Source organism: Antedon bifida, chromosome 6, assembly GCF_963402885.1.
Source record: "Antedon bifida chromosome 6, ecAntBifi1.1, whole genome shotgun sequence".
Taxonomy (NCBI): Eukaryota; Metazoa; Echinodermata; class Crinoidea; order Comatulida; family Antedonidae; genus Antedon; species Antedon bifida.
Window position 1 is genome coordinate 28,079,338 of NC_136231.1, and position 19,056 is coordinate 28,098,393.

The window sequence follows — 19,056 nt, forward strand, 5'->3', positions numbered from 1 at the left end:
TCTTCACTTCCCCACCATGATTGGGGCTGAAAAAATATTTATTGAAATATGAAATTAAATATTAAGTCTCCAGTTAAGCTCACCATGGTTGGGGCAGAGCTAAGAATGAAAGCTTAGTCCCCGGAAATTATGAAACGAAATATACAAGTTTTCAGAACCAGCCATACAATGGTGATTGTTTCCCAAGTGTGAGACATGCAATGCACGCGGCCGTGACGGTAATTCAACAAAACAAAATTATGAAATACAAACAGAGCTAGCACACAGAAACCTACTTACTAATTTTAATATTTCTATAATTTAGAAAACAATTAGAATTATCATATCATCTTTGATAATTATAATGTTAAATTTCAACTATCCAGATGCGAATTTTAGGTTGGGTTTTAAAAAACTCGACTTCATAATTATGCTTCAATTTCGAAGATTTGCTTAAAACATATTTATTTATTTATTCTACCATAAACTTTTATTCACAACATATTAGTAGGCCTACAATACAATATCTTGCATGAAACGGATATTTAAAAGTACACTATAATGTGTAACGGTAGAATTACAATTCTAATGTAAAAGATTAACAAAATAAAAATTGAACAGTGTTGTGTGTTGATCGCGAATGACTAACAATACCATCTTTCCCACAGCACATGTGCACACTCATTTGCATAACAAACGCACGGCATACCAAACTACGATGAGATAAAATTAATTCTCACGTAAACACGTAAGGAAGAGAATTAATTCCCTTTTTTTTACATTAAAATAAATTGAGGGGGCTAAACATAAAATTTAAACCACCAAAGCAGTTTGCGAGAGCCAAAAAAAAAAAAAAAAAGATGGTAAATGTGCTCTCCCTGCCTCAGCACTAAGGCCCTGCCACAGCCTTTTGGGGTCGTTTCCACCACATCACCAGATGCATTGATGTTGTCGCCTCATGATGTGTGGTGGAAAGGGGGACGTATGATCTGTGAACCCCAAACACAGTGGCCGCATGCCTTTAACTCTATTCCACCGACCAGCGTGGGAATCGAACCCACGACATACGTGTTGTTAACACGACGCTCAGACGACTGAGCTAACTGATCATTTTGGTTTTAGCAAGTTTAATAGGATATTTATGACGTAATGATCAATTACATTATACACGTATAAATAGACTATTATCAGCTTTTCAGTCATGTACTTGGTGGCGTAACGGGTAATGCTCAGTTTTGAGTGCTATCGGCTGAGGTTCGAACCTCGACGGATATTTTTTTTTTTTTTTAATATTGTTTTTTTTTTTAAATAGAGATATGTGACACTGTATTGTCGAACATGTATGGTACCATACCGGTAGGTATTCAAATATGCTTAATACGAAAAGATATTAAATTTCAGTGACTTATTTCTATTTTATATCACTGTGCTCCACTGGCTCCAAGTTGGGTCCACTTGAGCACAGTGTATTAGCATACGAAAAGATATTAACATTCAATGACTTGTTTCTATTTATATATCACTGTGCTCCACTGGCTCCAAATTGGGTCCACTTGAGCACAGTGTTTTAACATACGAAAAGATATTAAAATTAGTGACTTATTTCTATTTTATATCACTGTGCTCCACTGGTGCTAAATTTGGTCCACTTAACCAGTTACCGTAGTACTATTTCTATTTCGGAAGTAAATAAAGGCATAAATGGCGTTCCGTAGAAGTAGAGAATGCTCGATCGTCGAAATGACGCTCTGAATATACCTCGCAATGCACAATAAAACAATTTGTAATGGCGCCCTCTGGTGACTCAAAGAAATCATAAAATACTATGTACATCACAATCCATGATCACATGTACCACCCAGTACATTAATATGAAAATTAGAAGTACGAAAGCAAGATTGTCACGAGATGACCCTTATAAATAAAACATATATAAATACAGAAATGTAATAAAAAAAAACCAAGGTATTTTATATTACGTAATTTATAATAAGACAAGTATAACGGAGACACACAGCCTATCATATTCTTTTTTTCGTAATCAATCATCATATTTATATAAAGAAATATATTTATTTATTATTTAAGTGGTCATCAATGCTGTTCCATAAATGTTGGCTGGAGACAGAAAAGAAATGGTCAGAAGTCAGACAAAGGGATCAAGTTCCGTTTATTTCGTCTTTTTATCATTATTTTTGTACATTTTTTTTTCTATTAAAGGAACAAATTAATTATATTATTATACTTTTTATTTAATGTAAATAGTAAAATATGACACAAAAGTTACAGTGGTTTTTTTTTCTTTATTAACAAAATTTGCATAATGCATACAATATAAAAATAATGATAATATATTATTTGAGTTTAATAGCACCTTGATTAAAAATCTTTGTTCTTTCGAAATATCATTAAAGATCCTCATGAGAAACACGCCTTGTTGCTATAGAAACAAGGTCATTCCATAGGTCATGTACGTCTGTTTGTGGACCCCATACATTTACAACTTGTCCATCTCTATTGACGAGGTACTTCCAAAAGTTCCAATTAGGTGAAACTCCACTACTTTCTGTAAATTTAAAATGATAGGAATGTAACTGGTACAGTACAGAGTTTAACTGGTACAGTACAGAGTTTAACTGGTACAGTACAGAGTTTAACTGACTAGTATATTTTTTTTATCAAGATAAAAAGTTTTTAAAAAGTAGTAACTTTTCATTTAATCTTTTACTATTTTATAATTTTGATATTCCATGTTATTAATAACGAAGTCTCTGTATAATGTTGCATGCAGGGCCCCAAAAAATGTGCATTAAATTTGCGAAATAAAAAGTTTATACTGTACAACCAACTTACCAGCCAAGTACTTATATACAGGGTGTGCGTTGTCCCCAATAACATCAATTTTTGAGAATAGTGGAAAGTTACAGTTGTAAGTTTGTTTGGCAAATTGACTGATTTGAGCATTACTTCCAGGTTCTTGGGATCCAAATTGATTACATGGAAAAGCTAGGATATTAAGGTGATCTTTTATTTCTCTAGCTTGACTCAACTGAGAAAGAGCTTCATAATGGTTATGTGTATAGCCACATTCACTTGCAACATTTACTACCAAAGATGGCTGAAAAGAAATACAGAAATGATATTTATTTCACACAATATACATACACAATAATTAACAATATCAAGAAAATATTTGAAGTAGATCCTAGTCTAGAATTGGTTCGCAAAATTTGCTAACAGTGTGCGAGAAACACATCATCATCAATTGAAAGGATTTATGTGTTATTTTTTATATGATTCTCCTTCATAAAAGTACCTATGAGGCCTAGCCTAAAATTCTAAGGTGTGGTATTCACAATAAAGTTAGTTAACAAATTAAAAATAAAGTAGTCAAAATACGAGACAAAAAAAGTGCGAAATAGAACTAGGCTAATACTTAGCACCCATTCCAACTACAAAATACAAGGCAGTGCGAAATAGAACTAGGCTAATACTTAGCACCCATTCCAACTACAAAATACAAGGCAGTGCGAAATAGAACTAGGCTAATACTTAGCACCCATTCCAACTACAAAATACAAGGCAGTGCGAAATAGAACTAGGCTAATACTTAGCACCCATTCCAACTACAAAATACAAGGCAGTGCGAAATAGAACTAGGCTAATACTTAGCACCCATTCCAACTACAAAATACAAGGCAGGTACGCACAAAACTACAGTTCAGTTTTATTTCACACAACATTATACACTATTATCATGGAGGATACCTCCATGCTATTATTATCTACCTCCATGCTATTATTATCTATCTTTCATATACTTATTATAATAAATACATGAATACAGTAATACATTTGATTTTGTGTGGTGATTCAGCCATATTCAAAGTCTGAAGAACCTCCAGATTAAACAAACAAAACAATAAATATTTAATATCCACTTTATTATTAAATAAGTCACACACACATAACACTAACAAACAGTCACATTTATTATGCGCAATTTGTGGCGGGCCATCCGATAGAGGGCCCACTAGCTAAAGCCTTAGCAGCCAGCTCACTAGGTAGGCCTCAGTCAGGCTCAGGCGCTCAGCTAGGCCCTAGAAGCTATATGTATGGATAGCTCTAAGTAGGCTAGCTAGCCTACCACGAAATTAACACACAAACAGTATACCTTTCCCCGATATTGTTCTAACGATACCATTTCCCCTTCAATATCTGTAACTTTAAATGAATAAAAGTCTACAGCTTGGACTCCTATCGATAAAAAGTAATAAAGCAATACGTTAACCGAAGAAAACATGTTTACCGCCATCTTTGCTTATTAGTTTCTTTGTAAATCTATTTCTATACTTTTATTTTATAAGCGCAAATTAGGTTTTATTAAAAAATACTAAATTATTTAAATTACATTGTAACAGATATAATATTTAGATGAATTAAATGTATTTCAAAGAGTATTTATACTAGTAAATTATTATTTTTAAATTAATTATTATTACACATAGACTTAAACCAACCGTAACTGTTGTGTGTGCTTGCGCGACATTTGAAATTGACCAATAAAAAATAACGAGAGCGGCTTATTTAAAATACACAAAGCAAGTTTGTGAATAATTTATAATACAGTAACACTACAGGGTATTTAAAGACACGTTTAATTGTAATTATAAACTGCTTGAACATTGTTTTTTCATTTTGAAAGGTAGGTAGGCCTATGTAATATTTCCTAGAGTGTAAATTAACCGTTTTTATTCAATAGGGTTTTTATATTAGGCCTAGGCCTAGAGGCTAGGCCTATTATGACTTTTCGAATGTGGATTGTGAGTGACGGCGGTGTGGACTCTCAGTCACTCGAGAGTCAGGCTACGCATATATAGAGGCTAGGCTAGTAGGGGCCTAGGCCTACTACTTAGGCCTACCTAGTAGGCCCTAGGCCTATATAGTAGTAGGCATAGGCTAGTAGCTAAGAAGCCTATCTCAGTCAGTCAGTGTCATGATGTCAATTGTCAGACCCCACTCATCGGTTACATTTATACTGTTCAGTGTTATATAACTTAAATAGATCAGGTATTAGGCTACGACCTCCAAGAGCAAATCTTTGTAGAACTAGAAAATCCTTCGTTGTAAATAGCATTCATATTTTTAATTCTAATGTAAGATGATAATGCAATTTTTAAATAGGCCTAGTTTCACATTTTTAACAGTATTTTTAACTTTTTATCTTGTATTTTTAATCTGTTATAATACTGCACGTTTTAAATTGTTGCAATATTGTTGTTTTAATTTACCAAGCAAAGTGAATTTCCATTTTTATGGACAAATAAAATTTCTTGAATCTTGATGGCATTCACATGGTCAACCATAAATAAATTTGCCTAATGTTTATCAAAAATCACCATGATGGCATCACATCACAGTAGAACATAATTTAATATTGAATAAAGCCCCCCCCCCCCCTTATTTATTTCCTTGAAAAAACTCAATGCCACACATGCATATTAATAATTATTGTATTACAATCCATTTCTTCAATTTGTAGTAGAATTCATTGATTGACATGATCTACAATTTACCAAGCATTTTGATACAATTTTTACTGAATTTTGATCACTTCTTGATATCAATTGTGTTGTATTTTTTCATATCTAGGGGTATTTATTTGATTTATACATGTTATTGTTACCATATTACACCCAAAAAAATAAACGGCTCCCCAAAATAAATTCCTCCATCGAATAAACGATCCACCCATCCCTAAAAACCCCACCTGAACAATAAATGAATAGTTGATTAATTTGATTACAGAGACCAGTAATCAGAATGTCAAACTTTGAGGCAGATGTGAATAGTTTGTTAAAATTAGATAGACCAACTTCCAGTGTTCCCACAAGAAAAAGAAAAACAGAAGAAGTGAACTGCAATGTTTCATTAAACAAAAGTATAAATGCAAGCTATAATAAAACACCTATGAAAATGAGTAATCGTTCTTACACTTCAAAAACACCTGGAAAGACACCAAAAACACCACGAACTCAAGGTAAATCAATTGTAAGAATGGTATGTGCATAATAAGGAGTTTTGTCACTTACATACGTAAAGCCCAATGTATGTAATAATTGTGTACGCAATATATGCATTTAACTAGAACTTGTTTTACGCGCCGCGGCATTAGCCATATATTCCCAGAGGACATTAAGCATTCAGAAACAGTTATCACATGCAAAACTTTTACTTACTACAGCTGACAGAAATGAGAATTTGTAAACTCAACTAATTTATAGGTCCATGCTCAACGACCCAAAGCATGTCTGGGAAATGAGAGTCTATGAGATTTATAATCAAGATTCCCTATTAACTGAGGATATTACCCATGACTAATAACATGTGTATTTGTCTTTTTTTAAAAATCTAAGGTCGTTCAAAAACACCATCCAAAACACCTGTAGGCGACCGATTCATACCAAACCGCACAGCTACTAACTTTGATGTTGCAAACTATAAAGTATTACAACAAACTACAGCTGTACAGGATGATTGTAATAGTGAACAATATATGAGTCCATCTAAGGTTGCTTTTAGAAAATCTATGAATGAAAATTTAAATGGTGACACATTGAATTCCAAGATCTTATCCTATAAAAGCAAACCCCCAACTGCACCTGAAGGTAAGAATATATACTTAATATAATAACATACCAAAAACTAATATGATAAGTTGGAGCCAAGATGATACATTGGCGTCTAATTGTAAATAGGCAAAAATGATATGGAGTATCTTGAACATTGATCACATTTAAGTTTTGAACACTTGACATGACATGACTTTTTTTTATACTAACAGGGTTTCAGAATAACTTAAAAGTCTTGTACAGTCAAAATAAGACACCAGGATCTACACGTAAAACTGTTCGCCATATTCCACAGGTGGCAGAGAGAATATTAGATGCTCCAGACATTCTAGATGATTATTGTAAGTTAAAATAAGTTTGTAGAAAGCTCAAATGTATTTCCTGCACATAGCTTCACTTCTGTGTTCTCATTTCATATAACTGGCACTACCAAATCTCTGTCCACACTATAACATTTTATGTGACAACAAAATGCCTTTTATATATATAGATATGGACATGATGTCATATCTATATACATACTATTTTGTTTTTTTTTAAAGATTTAAATCTTATTGACTGGAGTTGCAATAATCAGCTTGCTGTGTCACTAGCTAACAGCGTGTACATGTGGAGTGCTACAACTGGTGACATTCAACAACTTGTACAATTGCAAAATGCAGATGAATATGTTTCATCAGTCTCATGGATAGCTGAAGGAAATTATTTAGCTGTAGGTACAAGCAATGGTGATGTACAGGTAAGCTATCAACTAAAAAGACAGAAAGTTGCTTGTAGTAGGTTGTGAATAAAAGGAAAACATGTCATATTAATTGACACATCAATATGGCCTCACGGTACACACATGTGTTTGTATATTCCAGCTTTGGGATGTTGAACAACAGAAAAGACTAAGAAATATGTCGGGTCATGCAGCACGTGTTGGGGCTTTAAGCTGGAACAATCACATATTATCAAGGTTAGTAACCAATTACATTCGTCATGGTCATTAATGTTTCAGTATTAATGTACTAAGAATTCATTATTATTCGTCCATTTTATCCATATACATACAGTGGTTTTCAATTATCCATTTTATCCATTATGCATAGATGTTGTCAATTATCATCCATTATTTATCTCATCTCATCTCATAGACTATTTCACCCACTGCTGTGTGAAGGCCTCCTCCAGCTGTTTCCATTTAGTTCTGTTCCTTGCCGATCTTTCCCATGTTGCTGTTATTTATAGATGTTGTCAATTATCATCTTTTTTATCTATTATTTACAGTGGTTCTCGCAGTGGCAAGATTCATCATCATGATGTACGAGTTGCATCTCATCATGTTGGAACATTAGAAAACCACATGCAAGAAATATGCGGACTAAAATGGTCATTGGATGGCAAAGTTTTGGCTAGTGGTGGGAATGATAACCTTTTAAATATTTGGTCAATGGCTTCACCAACTAGTCCTTTGCATACATTTACACAACATGAAGCAGCAGTTAAAGCTTTAGCATGGTGTCCATGGCAAACAGGTCTACTTGCTAGTGGTGGGGGAACTGCTGATAGACACATAAGATTCTGGAATGTGAATACTGGATCATGTATTAATAGTGTTGATACAAAATCACAGGTAATTGCCATTGAATTTAGTTTGTCTTTAAATCTGATTTACTTACATGGGTGTTACTTGATATATTGTAGTCACTGCTCATAACTTGAAGTGTTTATATGAAATAACAGTTCTTGACCAACCTATTTACTTCAAGGCTTTAATTAATTTGTTTTTCTTTGTAAAACTTGTTAGGTTTGTTCAATTCTGTGGTCAAAAGAACACAAAGAACTTATATCAGCACATGGATTTGCACAGAACCAACTCATTATCTGGAAATATCCCACCATGCATCGTATTGCAGAACTTCTAGGTATGTTTTCATTCACCTTAATAACAGTTCCTAAAGAAAAGGTTTTACTGTGCATTATAACAATTTATGATAACATTCAGGCTTAATAAGAAAATACATGTTGTTTAAAAGTACATTCACATTTTGTTTGTGAAGACGGTGTCGTTATACGTTTTCCATTATTCAACAAAGACTCCCGTCTTCCATTTCGTCAAGTGTGAATGTAGAATATTGCATCCTATTAAAACAAAATTATGTAATAAAATATTTATTTGTCTATACTTACAGGACATACACAAAGAATTTTACACATGTCTATGAGTCCAGATGGTTCAACAGTCATAACGGCTGCTGCTGATGAAACCTTGCGTTTATGGAAATGTTTTGAAATACCACAAAAAATGAAGAAATCATCGGCGTCTGCCAAGAAGCTTGGTGCTCTGAGTATGAGACAGAGCATCAGATGACCACACTACTTTTAAATTTACAATAACAAAGAGTGTGTATCTAAAGTATGTAGATATGGACAGATGTACAAAGGCAGAACATGTACAGGAATCACATTTTTAAAGAAATATTTTATTATTTTAAAAGATTAACCAGCTGTTAATTACTATAAACATACTGTGATATATTACAGTTTTTATTTATAATTTACCTAAGAATGGTAAGACAGGTTTATATACAGTATTTTAATCAGTTATTGTGATTATTGTTTTAACAGTTTAACAATTATGTATTTTTAAATGATTGCTTACGAATCAAAGTATCGTATACAAATTGTATTTAGAATTACTGATACAGTATTGTTATGCACCATTCCATCCATGCTTTTATCTATAAACAAATAAAACAGTATACACTGTGGAAAAGGACCTATTGTGGTATATCTAAAGTTGAGTTGTAGACAGTGAGTATACAGGCTTATCCTATACATCAAGACAACAATCTATCACTACACTATTTGTACAGAAATAAAAAAATGGCATATACATTTTATTCTAGCACTCTAAAACAATTACTATGGCCAGCCACTAAACAATCGTATGTACAATAATTGTATGTACTACAATAATTGGTCATTACTTTCTTAAATATTATAAAAAGTGGAATAACTGTAACACTACAGATACAGTATTTAACAAAAACTACATACTTTGTTTGAAAAGTACATTATAAACAACTTATTTTTCACAAACAAATTGTGATTTTAATTTACTGCATGATCTTGTTACCCATCTCATACGAGTTGAAAGACTTGCACAGTTTTTCTTTTGAGTTAATTGAGGTTCATTATTCTTCCATCTTGTAAACATTTTTGGCTCTTGTGATACCCATTCCCAGTCACCATCTACAAACTTGTCATTGATACCTAAAACATTGGTTATGTCAATAAATAATTCTTGTATTCTTTAAAATCAAACAAAAAACTGAATAGCATTAAAATCAAATCGAATATCAATGTTTTGTTTTCACATGGCTACGCTCGTATCGATTGACGCATAGCCATGTTGACCTTTGTGAAATGAAAAAATTGGCGTTTGATTTGATTACCAGCATCAGACCTGTGCAGGAACAGGTGTGAAAGACCCTTTAAACATTAACAGTATAAACAAACTGATCTGAAAAATACTCGATTAATTTACACTACTCTAACTACTACTCTAATGTTTTAACCTACTGAAAAATTGAAGTTATTACCTATCCATATTTCTTGTCCACTGATTAAATTTTGAATCCATTTCTGATGATATTTTGAAGTGATTGTAACCAAGTTGCCACCATATCTTAAATTAAATTTGAAATTGTCAATTCTATGCAACACATAATAAAAAAATAAATAATCTAAAACAAGTCTGTTACCGTAACTTACCGTAAAGCTCTATCTACACTATCAAACTTTATGTGACAAAAAAAGTGTGATGTACCCAAATATGGTAGTGATATGACATCATCATATCCATATATAGGCACATCACATTTTTTTGTCACATAAAGTTTGATAGTGTAGACAGAGCTTAACAAGATGTAGTTCAGTTAATTAAAATAAATGTTGATTTGATATTACTATAAAACTTACTGTTCCCTGCAGGTTCTTTGAGCATCATTCCATGTTTTTAAGTCCGACGACAAGTAGTAACATTTTCCATTGTAATTTGACCAACCTTCATTATTACAAATAAAACTGATTTAGAATCATTCTAATGTGTTAAATAAATTCTAATACTGTAATACTTTTATTAAAATAAGTTTATTAGTTGAGCTACATCACCCACTAACCTGTAAATAATTTACACAGTAGGGGTAGTCAGGGGTCTCCATTAAATTTTAACTAGAAAAGAGGACCAGTAAAATTACATTTTACTATTTAACTGGTCCGGCCACACATTTAACTGGCCATTGACCGGCGGACCAGTGTTATTGCGAACGCTGGTAGTACTCAATTCAACAACCAGTTACATTTTCTATTAAAAATGTAGGTTCATCATCCAACCTATCTATCTAATGTAGCTCCAACCACTTTGGTGAAATTTATGCCAGCAGTGAAGTGCAGTAACTATAGAAGCCCACCAATACAATTTATATACAGTATTGCAGCAGTCTGCTGGATTGTAACCAATATTATGTTTACTACTATACACCATGTGTACAAATACCTTGTTCACAAGGGCTATTATGACTACCAGCATCATCATCATCTTGTGATATCTGCCATTCCTTCCAAGTTTGTCCATTACATTCATACACAGCAGTGGTTGAGCTATCAACATACAATTCACCAATGTTGTTTTGTGAACAAGCTTTTTTAACAAATGGCTACAAAATATAAACATGTGTTAAAACAGCCTTGTGTTTTGAGTTCAACAAATATACAAAGCTTATAATAGAAAAGATTGTTATATGAAATATCATTTATACCTGTGAAGATGGCGATATATCTGACCTATCTTGTTGGAGTTGCTGAAGAAGTCCCAAAAATGAACTTGATTTTCCATCTTGATTGTGTGTGTCAGTTATCCCAGAATTCACAGCAGCATCTTCTTGTGCAACTCCTCCTGTTAGCCCATGAAACTAAGAGAAAAAGATTTTATTTATCATTTAAATATCTATTTACCTACTAAACTACTCACATTCTAGACAGTTTGACCTACTAAACCACTCACATTCTAGACAGTTTGACCTACTAAACCACTCACTGTCTAGACAGTTTGACCTACTAAACCACTCACAGTATGTTGCTACTATTTTATGTGATCAGTTTGACTACTTAAAACTACTCACTGTCCAGACAGTTTGTGTATTGCTACTACTGTTGACAGGCACTGCATAGCTTCTGAAAGCTTTATGTTCTTCAGACACTTGCTCTGGTTCATCATCTTCATTATTAGTGGCAGGGTTTAGAGATGTGAATACTGTCTTCCATGCAGTTTCTTCTCTATTCTTCTTTTTACCCTTTTTCTTTTTCCTTCTTTGTTGCTGATTTACTGGTTGTGTTCCCTGTTCTGTATTTATAGGGTTAGTTTTCCTTTCTGCTGATGAATATAGTAAAGGAATTTCAATTGGACCAGATGATTGGCCAGTAATAAATGTTGGATCCTTGGGTGCATCTCCACAGTTACAACCAGTGCATGCAACAGTATCCTCAAGGCAGTCAGTACAGCCTCCACACCTATGATTCTGATGACCAGTACCTTCAGGTAAATATTCCTGTGGGATTACTCCTGTACCACCAGATGGCAACTGACCCTTTCTTGAAACTTGATATCCTGGTATCTGTATCTTTGATGCAAGAGATTGCCCATGCGGTCCTTCAAATCTTAAAGACCCTTGATCAGTATTAGGTGGAATGTCTTCAGGGTTAAGACAACCTGAGAGACAGCCTTCAGGTAAAGGTTGTTCTATACAACCTTCAGTGCACCCGGCAGGACCATCACAGCTGTTAAGACATCCAGGTTGTCTATCGCAATTGTCATCAATACAGTCAGGTATTCCAGATGGACTGAATGGTCTTACGTGTTGATTACTAGTCACAATAGCACCATCAGTCTCTCCATTACAGACACCTACAATAAAAATTATACACAATTTATTTGAATTAATGAATTCTATAGTTACTGACACATTAATCCAGCAGGATAGGTAGAATGAGTGATGTTGTACAGTGATTATGAAGTAAAATATATAAAAAAAAGAGTATAAATTCATACCATTATTGGCATCTTTAATGATAATTGTTATCCTGTTATTTTGTCCAAGGATTGCGTTAACTGGTTCACGCAGGATCAAGCGCACACGCTCACGGTTTTCCTCAATATTATCCTGAATTACCTCAACAGAAAATGTTGCTAAAGTAACACCTGGATCAAACTGAAGCATTTTTGATGGACTTGTTATGAAATCTAATCCTACATTGGCTCCTAACTCATGTACAGAAATTTGAACAAATGAAGACGGTAAGATGTAACCACTGCGTGTGACATGGATTGGTAACACACCAATAGTTTCGCATACCAGAACATCGGGCTGTGCAAATTGAATAATGGACCACTTGAATTCAAACCTGTTAACAGTAAGAAACAAAGCACTTTATGGTAAATGGAATGAAATGTGATAATATTGGTTTTATAATAGTTTGTTTTTCTAATTACAAGTGAAGTTTTAAAACGTTATTACCTCTGCTTACCCAACTTGTTACCACTTTGATCTTGAACTTCAAATGTAAAACTATCATTTGTTGCTTTTGAGTTTTCTTTCAATACAAACACAACACTGAGTTCATTGATATCTTGTTGTGTAAAGCCAGTGGAAATTCTTCGTCTTGTCTTGGTATTTTCTAAATGACCATAGAGCGGTTCTAAAACAATTTTATATGAAATATTGCTTGGTCCAGAACGTTCATCAACCACTTCAAGATTACCTCTATTTAATACATAACCATAAAATCCATTCTTTCGCTCAAGGTTTGTGGGTACTTGCATTGTGGTTATATGAGGTGCAACATTATCAATCATGATAATGTTGATTGTAAATCTTTGCGGTTGATACAAAATAGTATCATCAATTTTATACCCAATGTTGGTGCCATCAGATACTACAAAATAAAACTCATCCATATCTGGTTCCCCACGTATATGCCTGTAAGATATTTTAAGATTATCAATATCTGCCTGTGTAAATATCTTTCTCACAGGCGTGTCTCCAATCAGAAGTTGTCCGTACAATGGTGGTTGAGCTATAGTGTAAATAACATGATCACTTGGTGTGTCATCATCAACTGATCTTAGATAATTTGCACCAATTATTACAGTGCCTTGTTCAGGTGTTGTTACATGTTGTAACAGAACTAACTTTGGAAGTTCATTGTCTATATCTTCAACTATGATGTAAAATGTATCATTCCTTGATTCTTGACCATTACTAACCATAAAGCTAAAATGATCATTTTCAACTTGGTGTGTTTGTTTGTGTATGTATATAATTTGACCTGCTGTTAAATCCAGTTGTGTAAATGTCAATACTGGTGTCCCTGGTTGAGATAGCATCTCAATTTGGCCTTTAGACGGAGGTCCAATAACAGTATATACAATTTCATTCATCATATTACTTCTATCGTCAGCTGAAAGTAAATTACTTGAAATTACTACAAAATCGCCTTCCTGAACTAAAGCTCCATTGTTAACAATCTCAAGATTTTCTTTTTTAGTGTTGGTGATTTCAATTCTAAAACTTTCTTTTTCAGTTGATAATTCACCATCTGTAACAAAAAAGCGAATACGATCAAATCCTTTAGATCCTAAAGCACCAACATGCTGATATCTGACATGATTCAGGTTTAAATCTTGTTGAGTAAAATTTTCATTTTGTTGAATAACTTTCCAGATATCTTTATCTATATCATAGAGCTCTAGATATCCACGTCTTGGTTCTGAAGTAATGATGTAATACAAGTTATAATCTGGTGTGTCTGCATCATATGCAAGTAGGACAACACTGGATAAGGTTCGAGATGTATGCATATCTAAAATAATTCCAGTATTTTTCATTATCGCTGGATACTGATCATTTACTGGATGAATATTTATGTAACTGGTCTTTTTTACAACATGCTTTCCATCAGTAACTCGCAAGATGAACTCATCACTTGTACTCTCTGAATCATCATGAACATAAGTTAGTTTTAGTGTGTTTAAAAGTTGGTTTAAATTGAAGTCATAGATAGGAGAACCTTCTTCAACAGCTGTTCTTAAATCAGTTACTTCTCGATCAATTATTATACCATGACGAGGGGCTTTAATGATAGAGAACATCAACATTTCCATTGGAATATCAACATCCGTAGCAAAAAAGAAAGAAGAACTAAGTTTATAAAATGATCCTTCATACAATGTGAAATTAGTAATGCTTAAGGTTGGAACTTCATCATTTTGAGGAACGATTGTCACCGGAAATGAGACATTAGCAGAAATGTGCTGACCATCAGTAGCATAGACCATAAAGAAATCTGCAATTGGTTCAACACCTTGATGATCAGCTTGAACATAGTTAATGTTACCTATTGAAATATCATGCATTGTAAATGATGTGATTGCTTTCCCAGCATTGCTCTTTTCTGAGCCAATATCTGGCTGAATATTTTCTAGGAATCCCCAACTAGGATTTTGGGTAACAATAAAAATAATGTCTTGTGGTTGAGTATCTCTGTCTATGGCACTCAAACTGTTGGAGTTAATAGTTGTCCTTTGACCTTCATCTACAAAATATGGATTACCAACAACTATAGCTGGTGGTTGGTTATTTACTGGAGTAATACTGAAGTGAACATCAAGAAGAGGCAAGGTATCAACAGACGGAACTACTTTGTCAGAAACAACAAATGTAACAGTGTCTTCAAGAGTGTTTCTACCAATTTCACCACTGGTATGTTTGTATTTAATTAGGTCATCTCGTACATCCATCTGTGTGAACGTAGATACAGCATTGCCATTTTTCAAGATGACCCCAGAAGATGGAGGACGTATAATAATGTATTTGAGCAGAAGGTCATGTGTGTCGACATCAGTTGCGGACAGCACATTTGTTGAAAGCAAAATTTCTCCTCTTTCAGGAAGTGAAAGTTCATTAATTAAACCAGGTAGAATCTGAGGTACACCATCATTTACAGGTGTAATAATGATTGACAGATCTTGTGTTGTGGTGTGAATTCCATCAATTGCAGTAAGTGTAAAAGAATCTCTCAATGTTTCTGAACCATCATGGACATATCTGAAATACATAAAACCAGAAGTGAGTTTGTTATTGGAAAAAACAAGCGTTTCTGGAAAAAGGTAGTTTTATCTATGGTAGAAAATCAGTGCTCATCCCAAACATGTATAATAACAAACATCTTATAATTGTTTATGTTTATTGTATAATTGATCTATGTTGTATAATCAGTATATATTCTAGTTTTAGTAAGTAATATGATTTCATACCAATAATCAATGGGTCATTTGACATAAATGTACGAAAATATTGTTGATATTATACAATTTACATACAAATTACATACATGAATTGTATAATTATCCTCACCGTAGCTTTTGATGTTTAATATCTTGCATTATAAATGATTTAGTGTTGTCTAAATTAACACCATTTAGTTGTAGAGTGCCATGATTTGGAAATTCTTCTACTCGAAGTTTCACATATTCAAGTGTTGTATCCATATCAGTTACTGCCAACATCAGGTGCGTAATAATCGTTGTGTCGCCTTCTCTCACCATAATGTCATTGGACAGGATTTGAGGTGGTTGGTTGTCAACTGGAAGGATAGTAATATTAAAAAGTTGACCAAGAACAGAATTACCATGCTTATCACTAACAGAATAAATAAATTGTACTGATCGTGTCTGTGATCCAATTTCCTTAAATGGTGGCATGTAGGCAATCCTAAGATGGTCAATCTCTTGCTGTGTAAATGAAATAATAGGCTGGTGATCAGGATCTTTTGTTGGCATTGCCATTTCTGATGTTGATATAATTCGTCCTGCATCTGTGAGACTGTAAGTATCTGTGAAATGTGGTGACGTTGTGATGACATAGACAAGTTCATCATCTGGTGATTCATCATCACTATACTGTAGATTTTGCTGAGTAAAAACACCTATTTCAGTTTCCAAAACAGTAATACCTAGACTTGTACCCAACACCAAATATGGTGGTAGATCATCTACTGGTTCAATCTTAATTGTCACAAATTGCCTTGGTGACATGTTTGGGGGAATTTGGTTGTCGAGAAGAACAAAATCAAAAGAATCTTCAAAGATTTCTTCTCCAAGGTGACTATAATAAATACGGCCATGTTGTAAATCTCTTTGAGTGAATTCAGTCACTGGATATCCAAATGATTTTGGTGAATACTTCTTAAGAATTTCACCAGCAGTCGGTGAAACCATAATTTTGTACAAGATGAAATCATTAGGAGAATCTACATCAGATGCTAGAAGGAGGTCTTTAGTAATTCGTAAAACAGCGCCCTCTTGCACATTAAATTGTACATTACGAATCAAGTATGGCGGTGTATCATCCTTTGGCAGAATATTTATTGGGAATGTAGCATGTACACTATGGTGTATATCGCTAACTCTAAGTTCAATATTATCACTTTCAGAGTCAGAATTATCATGTTGATATGTAATCAAACCATTAGCAACATCTGCTGGAGTAAACATGACTGCAATATTGTCTCCATTATACAGCTTACCATGCATCAACCCACCCATTACTTTTATACGTACTCTGTCAATGTTGTCATTATCAACAATCTGTAAATGATCAGATGATATGATTCGGGATTGTCCTTCAAGTAGCGATAAACCTTTGTTAATCATGACTCGTGGCGCATTAGTAATAGAGTTACGTACTGAAAACATCAGATTTATAGGCTTACTAGAAGCAAAGTAGCTATCATATACAACAAAATTCACTTTAAAATTTCTCCGTTCATGAAAACTTGTATTTGGTGGTTTGTAAGCAATGTTCAACATCTGTACATCATATTGTGTGAATGACATGATGGGCTGTGATTGATCATTCAGGTGTACAATACAGCCTTCACTTATGTTGAACTCACTGACGACCTCAAATACCAGTTCACCTTTAGGTGTCTCATCATCCTTGGAAGAAAGAATGGATGGAGCGATAGTTGTAAGAATAAATTGGTCTACTTCTAGTAAGTACATACTCATATGCAATGCAGTGGGTGGTTGGTTAGGGAATGCTGCTTCAATATCCACAGGTAAATAATAAGTTTCTTCCTTTAAGCCAGTGTTTGGATCATTTACTTCAGCAGTTAATGCAATAAAGTCAACATTTGGAGTTGGAGGAACTAGATGCTCATACTGAATACCAAGTAATACAAAATCATCACATTCAACACTGAGCGTACGAATTCTTTCTGGATTTCCTGATTGTTGGCTGATTAATTGCCCAAAGGCTGGTAGCTGTTTTGTCATAGTTCTTAAATGTATCATACAAACTGACCCAATACTCTCAGAGTAATTAAACCCCAGTACATTTGCATCAATTACATTGGATTGGCCGTTAAAATCAGACACTGATAAACGTTGTTTGGGTTGGAAGATTTCATAAGGATCATTTCTTATTGTTATATTCATCACAAATGTTTCTTGAAATGTTGATGTTGAAGTAAGATGAAAAACACGCAATTTCACATAATCTGTGGTAAGGAACGGTGATCCTGAGTGAGTGTAGAGTAATGAACCAGCAAAATAGTCACAGTCAAACACCTATCAAATAAAAAAACAAACATATCAACAAATAATAGAACTTACTTACAGCAAGTCTGGTTTGTAAAATGTCCACTTACCTGTGGTTCAAACTGTCCAACTCTCTGTGTCATTGGTTCATTGTTGATCAGTTCAACCTTACAAGTGTCCATCATGTTAACTCGGCTAAATGACAACATTGTCTTGTCTATTTTCACACTCCGACCAATAGAAACACTGACACCATTATTGATTCTGACCAAGTTTCCATTTACAATCTGGATTACAAGTAAAACCATGAATGCTGTGAACATACTGTCAATAGCGGCCATACTGGTGGTGGTCTTTCAATATTCCTACAAACAAACAATACATCATTCATATTATTAACACACTCTATGCGCTTATGATGATGTATTTATTCATTAAGAAATTATATTTTTTACTTAACTAATTAAAACTTGTCTTGGCATTTTTGGCACAAGATTTTACCTTTTTTGTGATTTTATTTTATACCTTTTTTATACATCCATATTTTACATTTCCCTTTTTACATATGCAGTATTTGGGCATCAAATTCATACAATGTATAACCAATACAGATTGTTTTACATTTTCTATTTTAGGGTAGTTTATCATATACATGGCAATGTGTATAACCATACACATTGTTTTTTACATTTTCTATTAGTTTATCATATACATGGCAATGTGTATATTACCATACACATTGTTTTTTACATTTTCTATTAGGGTAAAATACATGACAAACATATTGTTTGTTAACCACTT

General features: G+C 33.7%; 3 protein-coding genes across 3 annotated transcripts; 1 reads left to right on the forward strand and 2 right to left on the reverse strand.

Moving 5' to 3' along the window:
- Nucleotides 1-2,137: 2,137 nt before the first annotated feature.
- LOC144844587 (glutathione peroxidase 7-like) lies at nt 2,138-4,300 on the reverse strand. Its single transcript, XM_078701563.1, has 3 exons — nt 4,154-4,300; nt 2,833-3,097; nt 2,138-2,545 (listed from the first exon to the last, which is right to left on the reverse strand). The coding sequence occupies exons 1-3, from the start codon at nt 4,292-4,294 to the stop codon at nt 2,388-2,390; spliced, it is 564 nt and encodes a 187-aa protein (XP_078557689.1). The 5' UTR covers nt 4,295-4,300; the 3' UTR covers nt 2,138-2,387.
- A 1,491-nt stretch (nt 4,301-5,791) lies between these two features.
- On the forward strand, nt 5,792-9,149 carry LOC144845905 (cell division cycle protein 20 homolog). Its single transcript, XM_078703414.1, has 8 exons — nt 5,792-6,019; nt 6,396-6,647; nt 6,824-6,952; nt 7,154-7,350; nt 7,475-7,569; nt 7,881-8,226; nt 8,401-8,518; nt 8,786-9,149. The coding sequence occupies exons 1-8, from the start codon at nt 5,803-5,805 to the stop codon at nt 8,962-8,964; spliced, it is 1,533 nt and encodes a 510-aa protein (XP_078559540.1). The 5' UTR covers nt 5,792-5,802; the 3' UTR covers nt 8,965-9,149.
- On the reverse strand, nt 9,083-18,571 carry LOC144845904 (FRAS1-related extracellular matrix protein 1-like). Its single transcript, XM_078703413.1, has 10 exons — nt 18,366-18,571; nt 16,070-18,285; nt 13,172-15,760; nt 12,706-13,058; nt 11,780-12,561; nt 11,417-11,569; nt 11,155-11,314; nt 10,578-10,662; nt 10,199-10,284; nt 9,083-9,869 (listed from the first exon to the last, which is right to left on the reverse strand). Exons 1-10 carry the CDS (start codon nt 18,561-18,563, stop codon nt 9,682-9,684), a joined length of 6,810 nt encoding a protein of 2,269 aa, XP_078559539.1. The 5' UTR covers nt 18,564-18,571; the 3' UTR covers nt 9,083-9,681.
- Between the last annotated feature and the right edge of the window lie 485 nt (nt 18,572-19,056).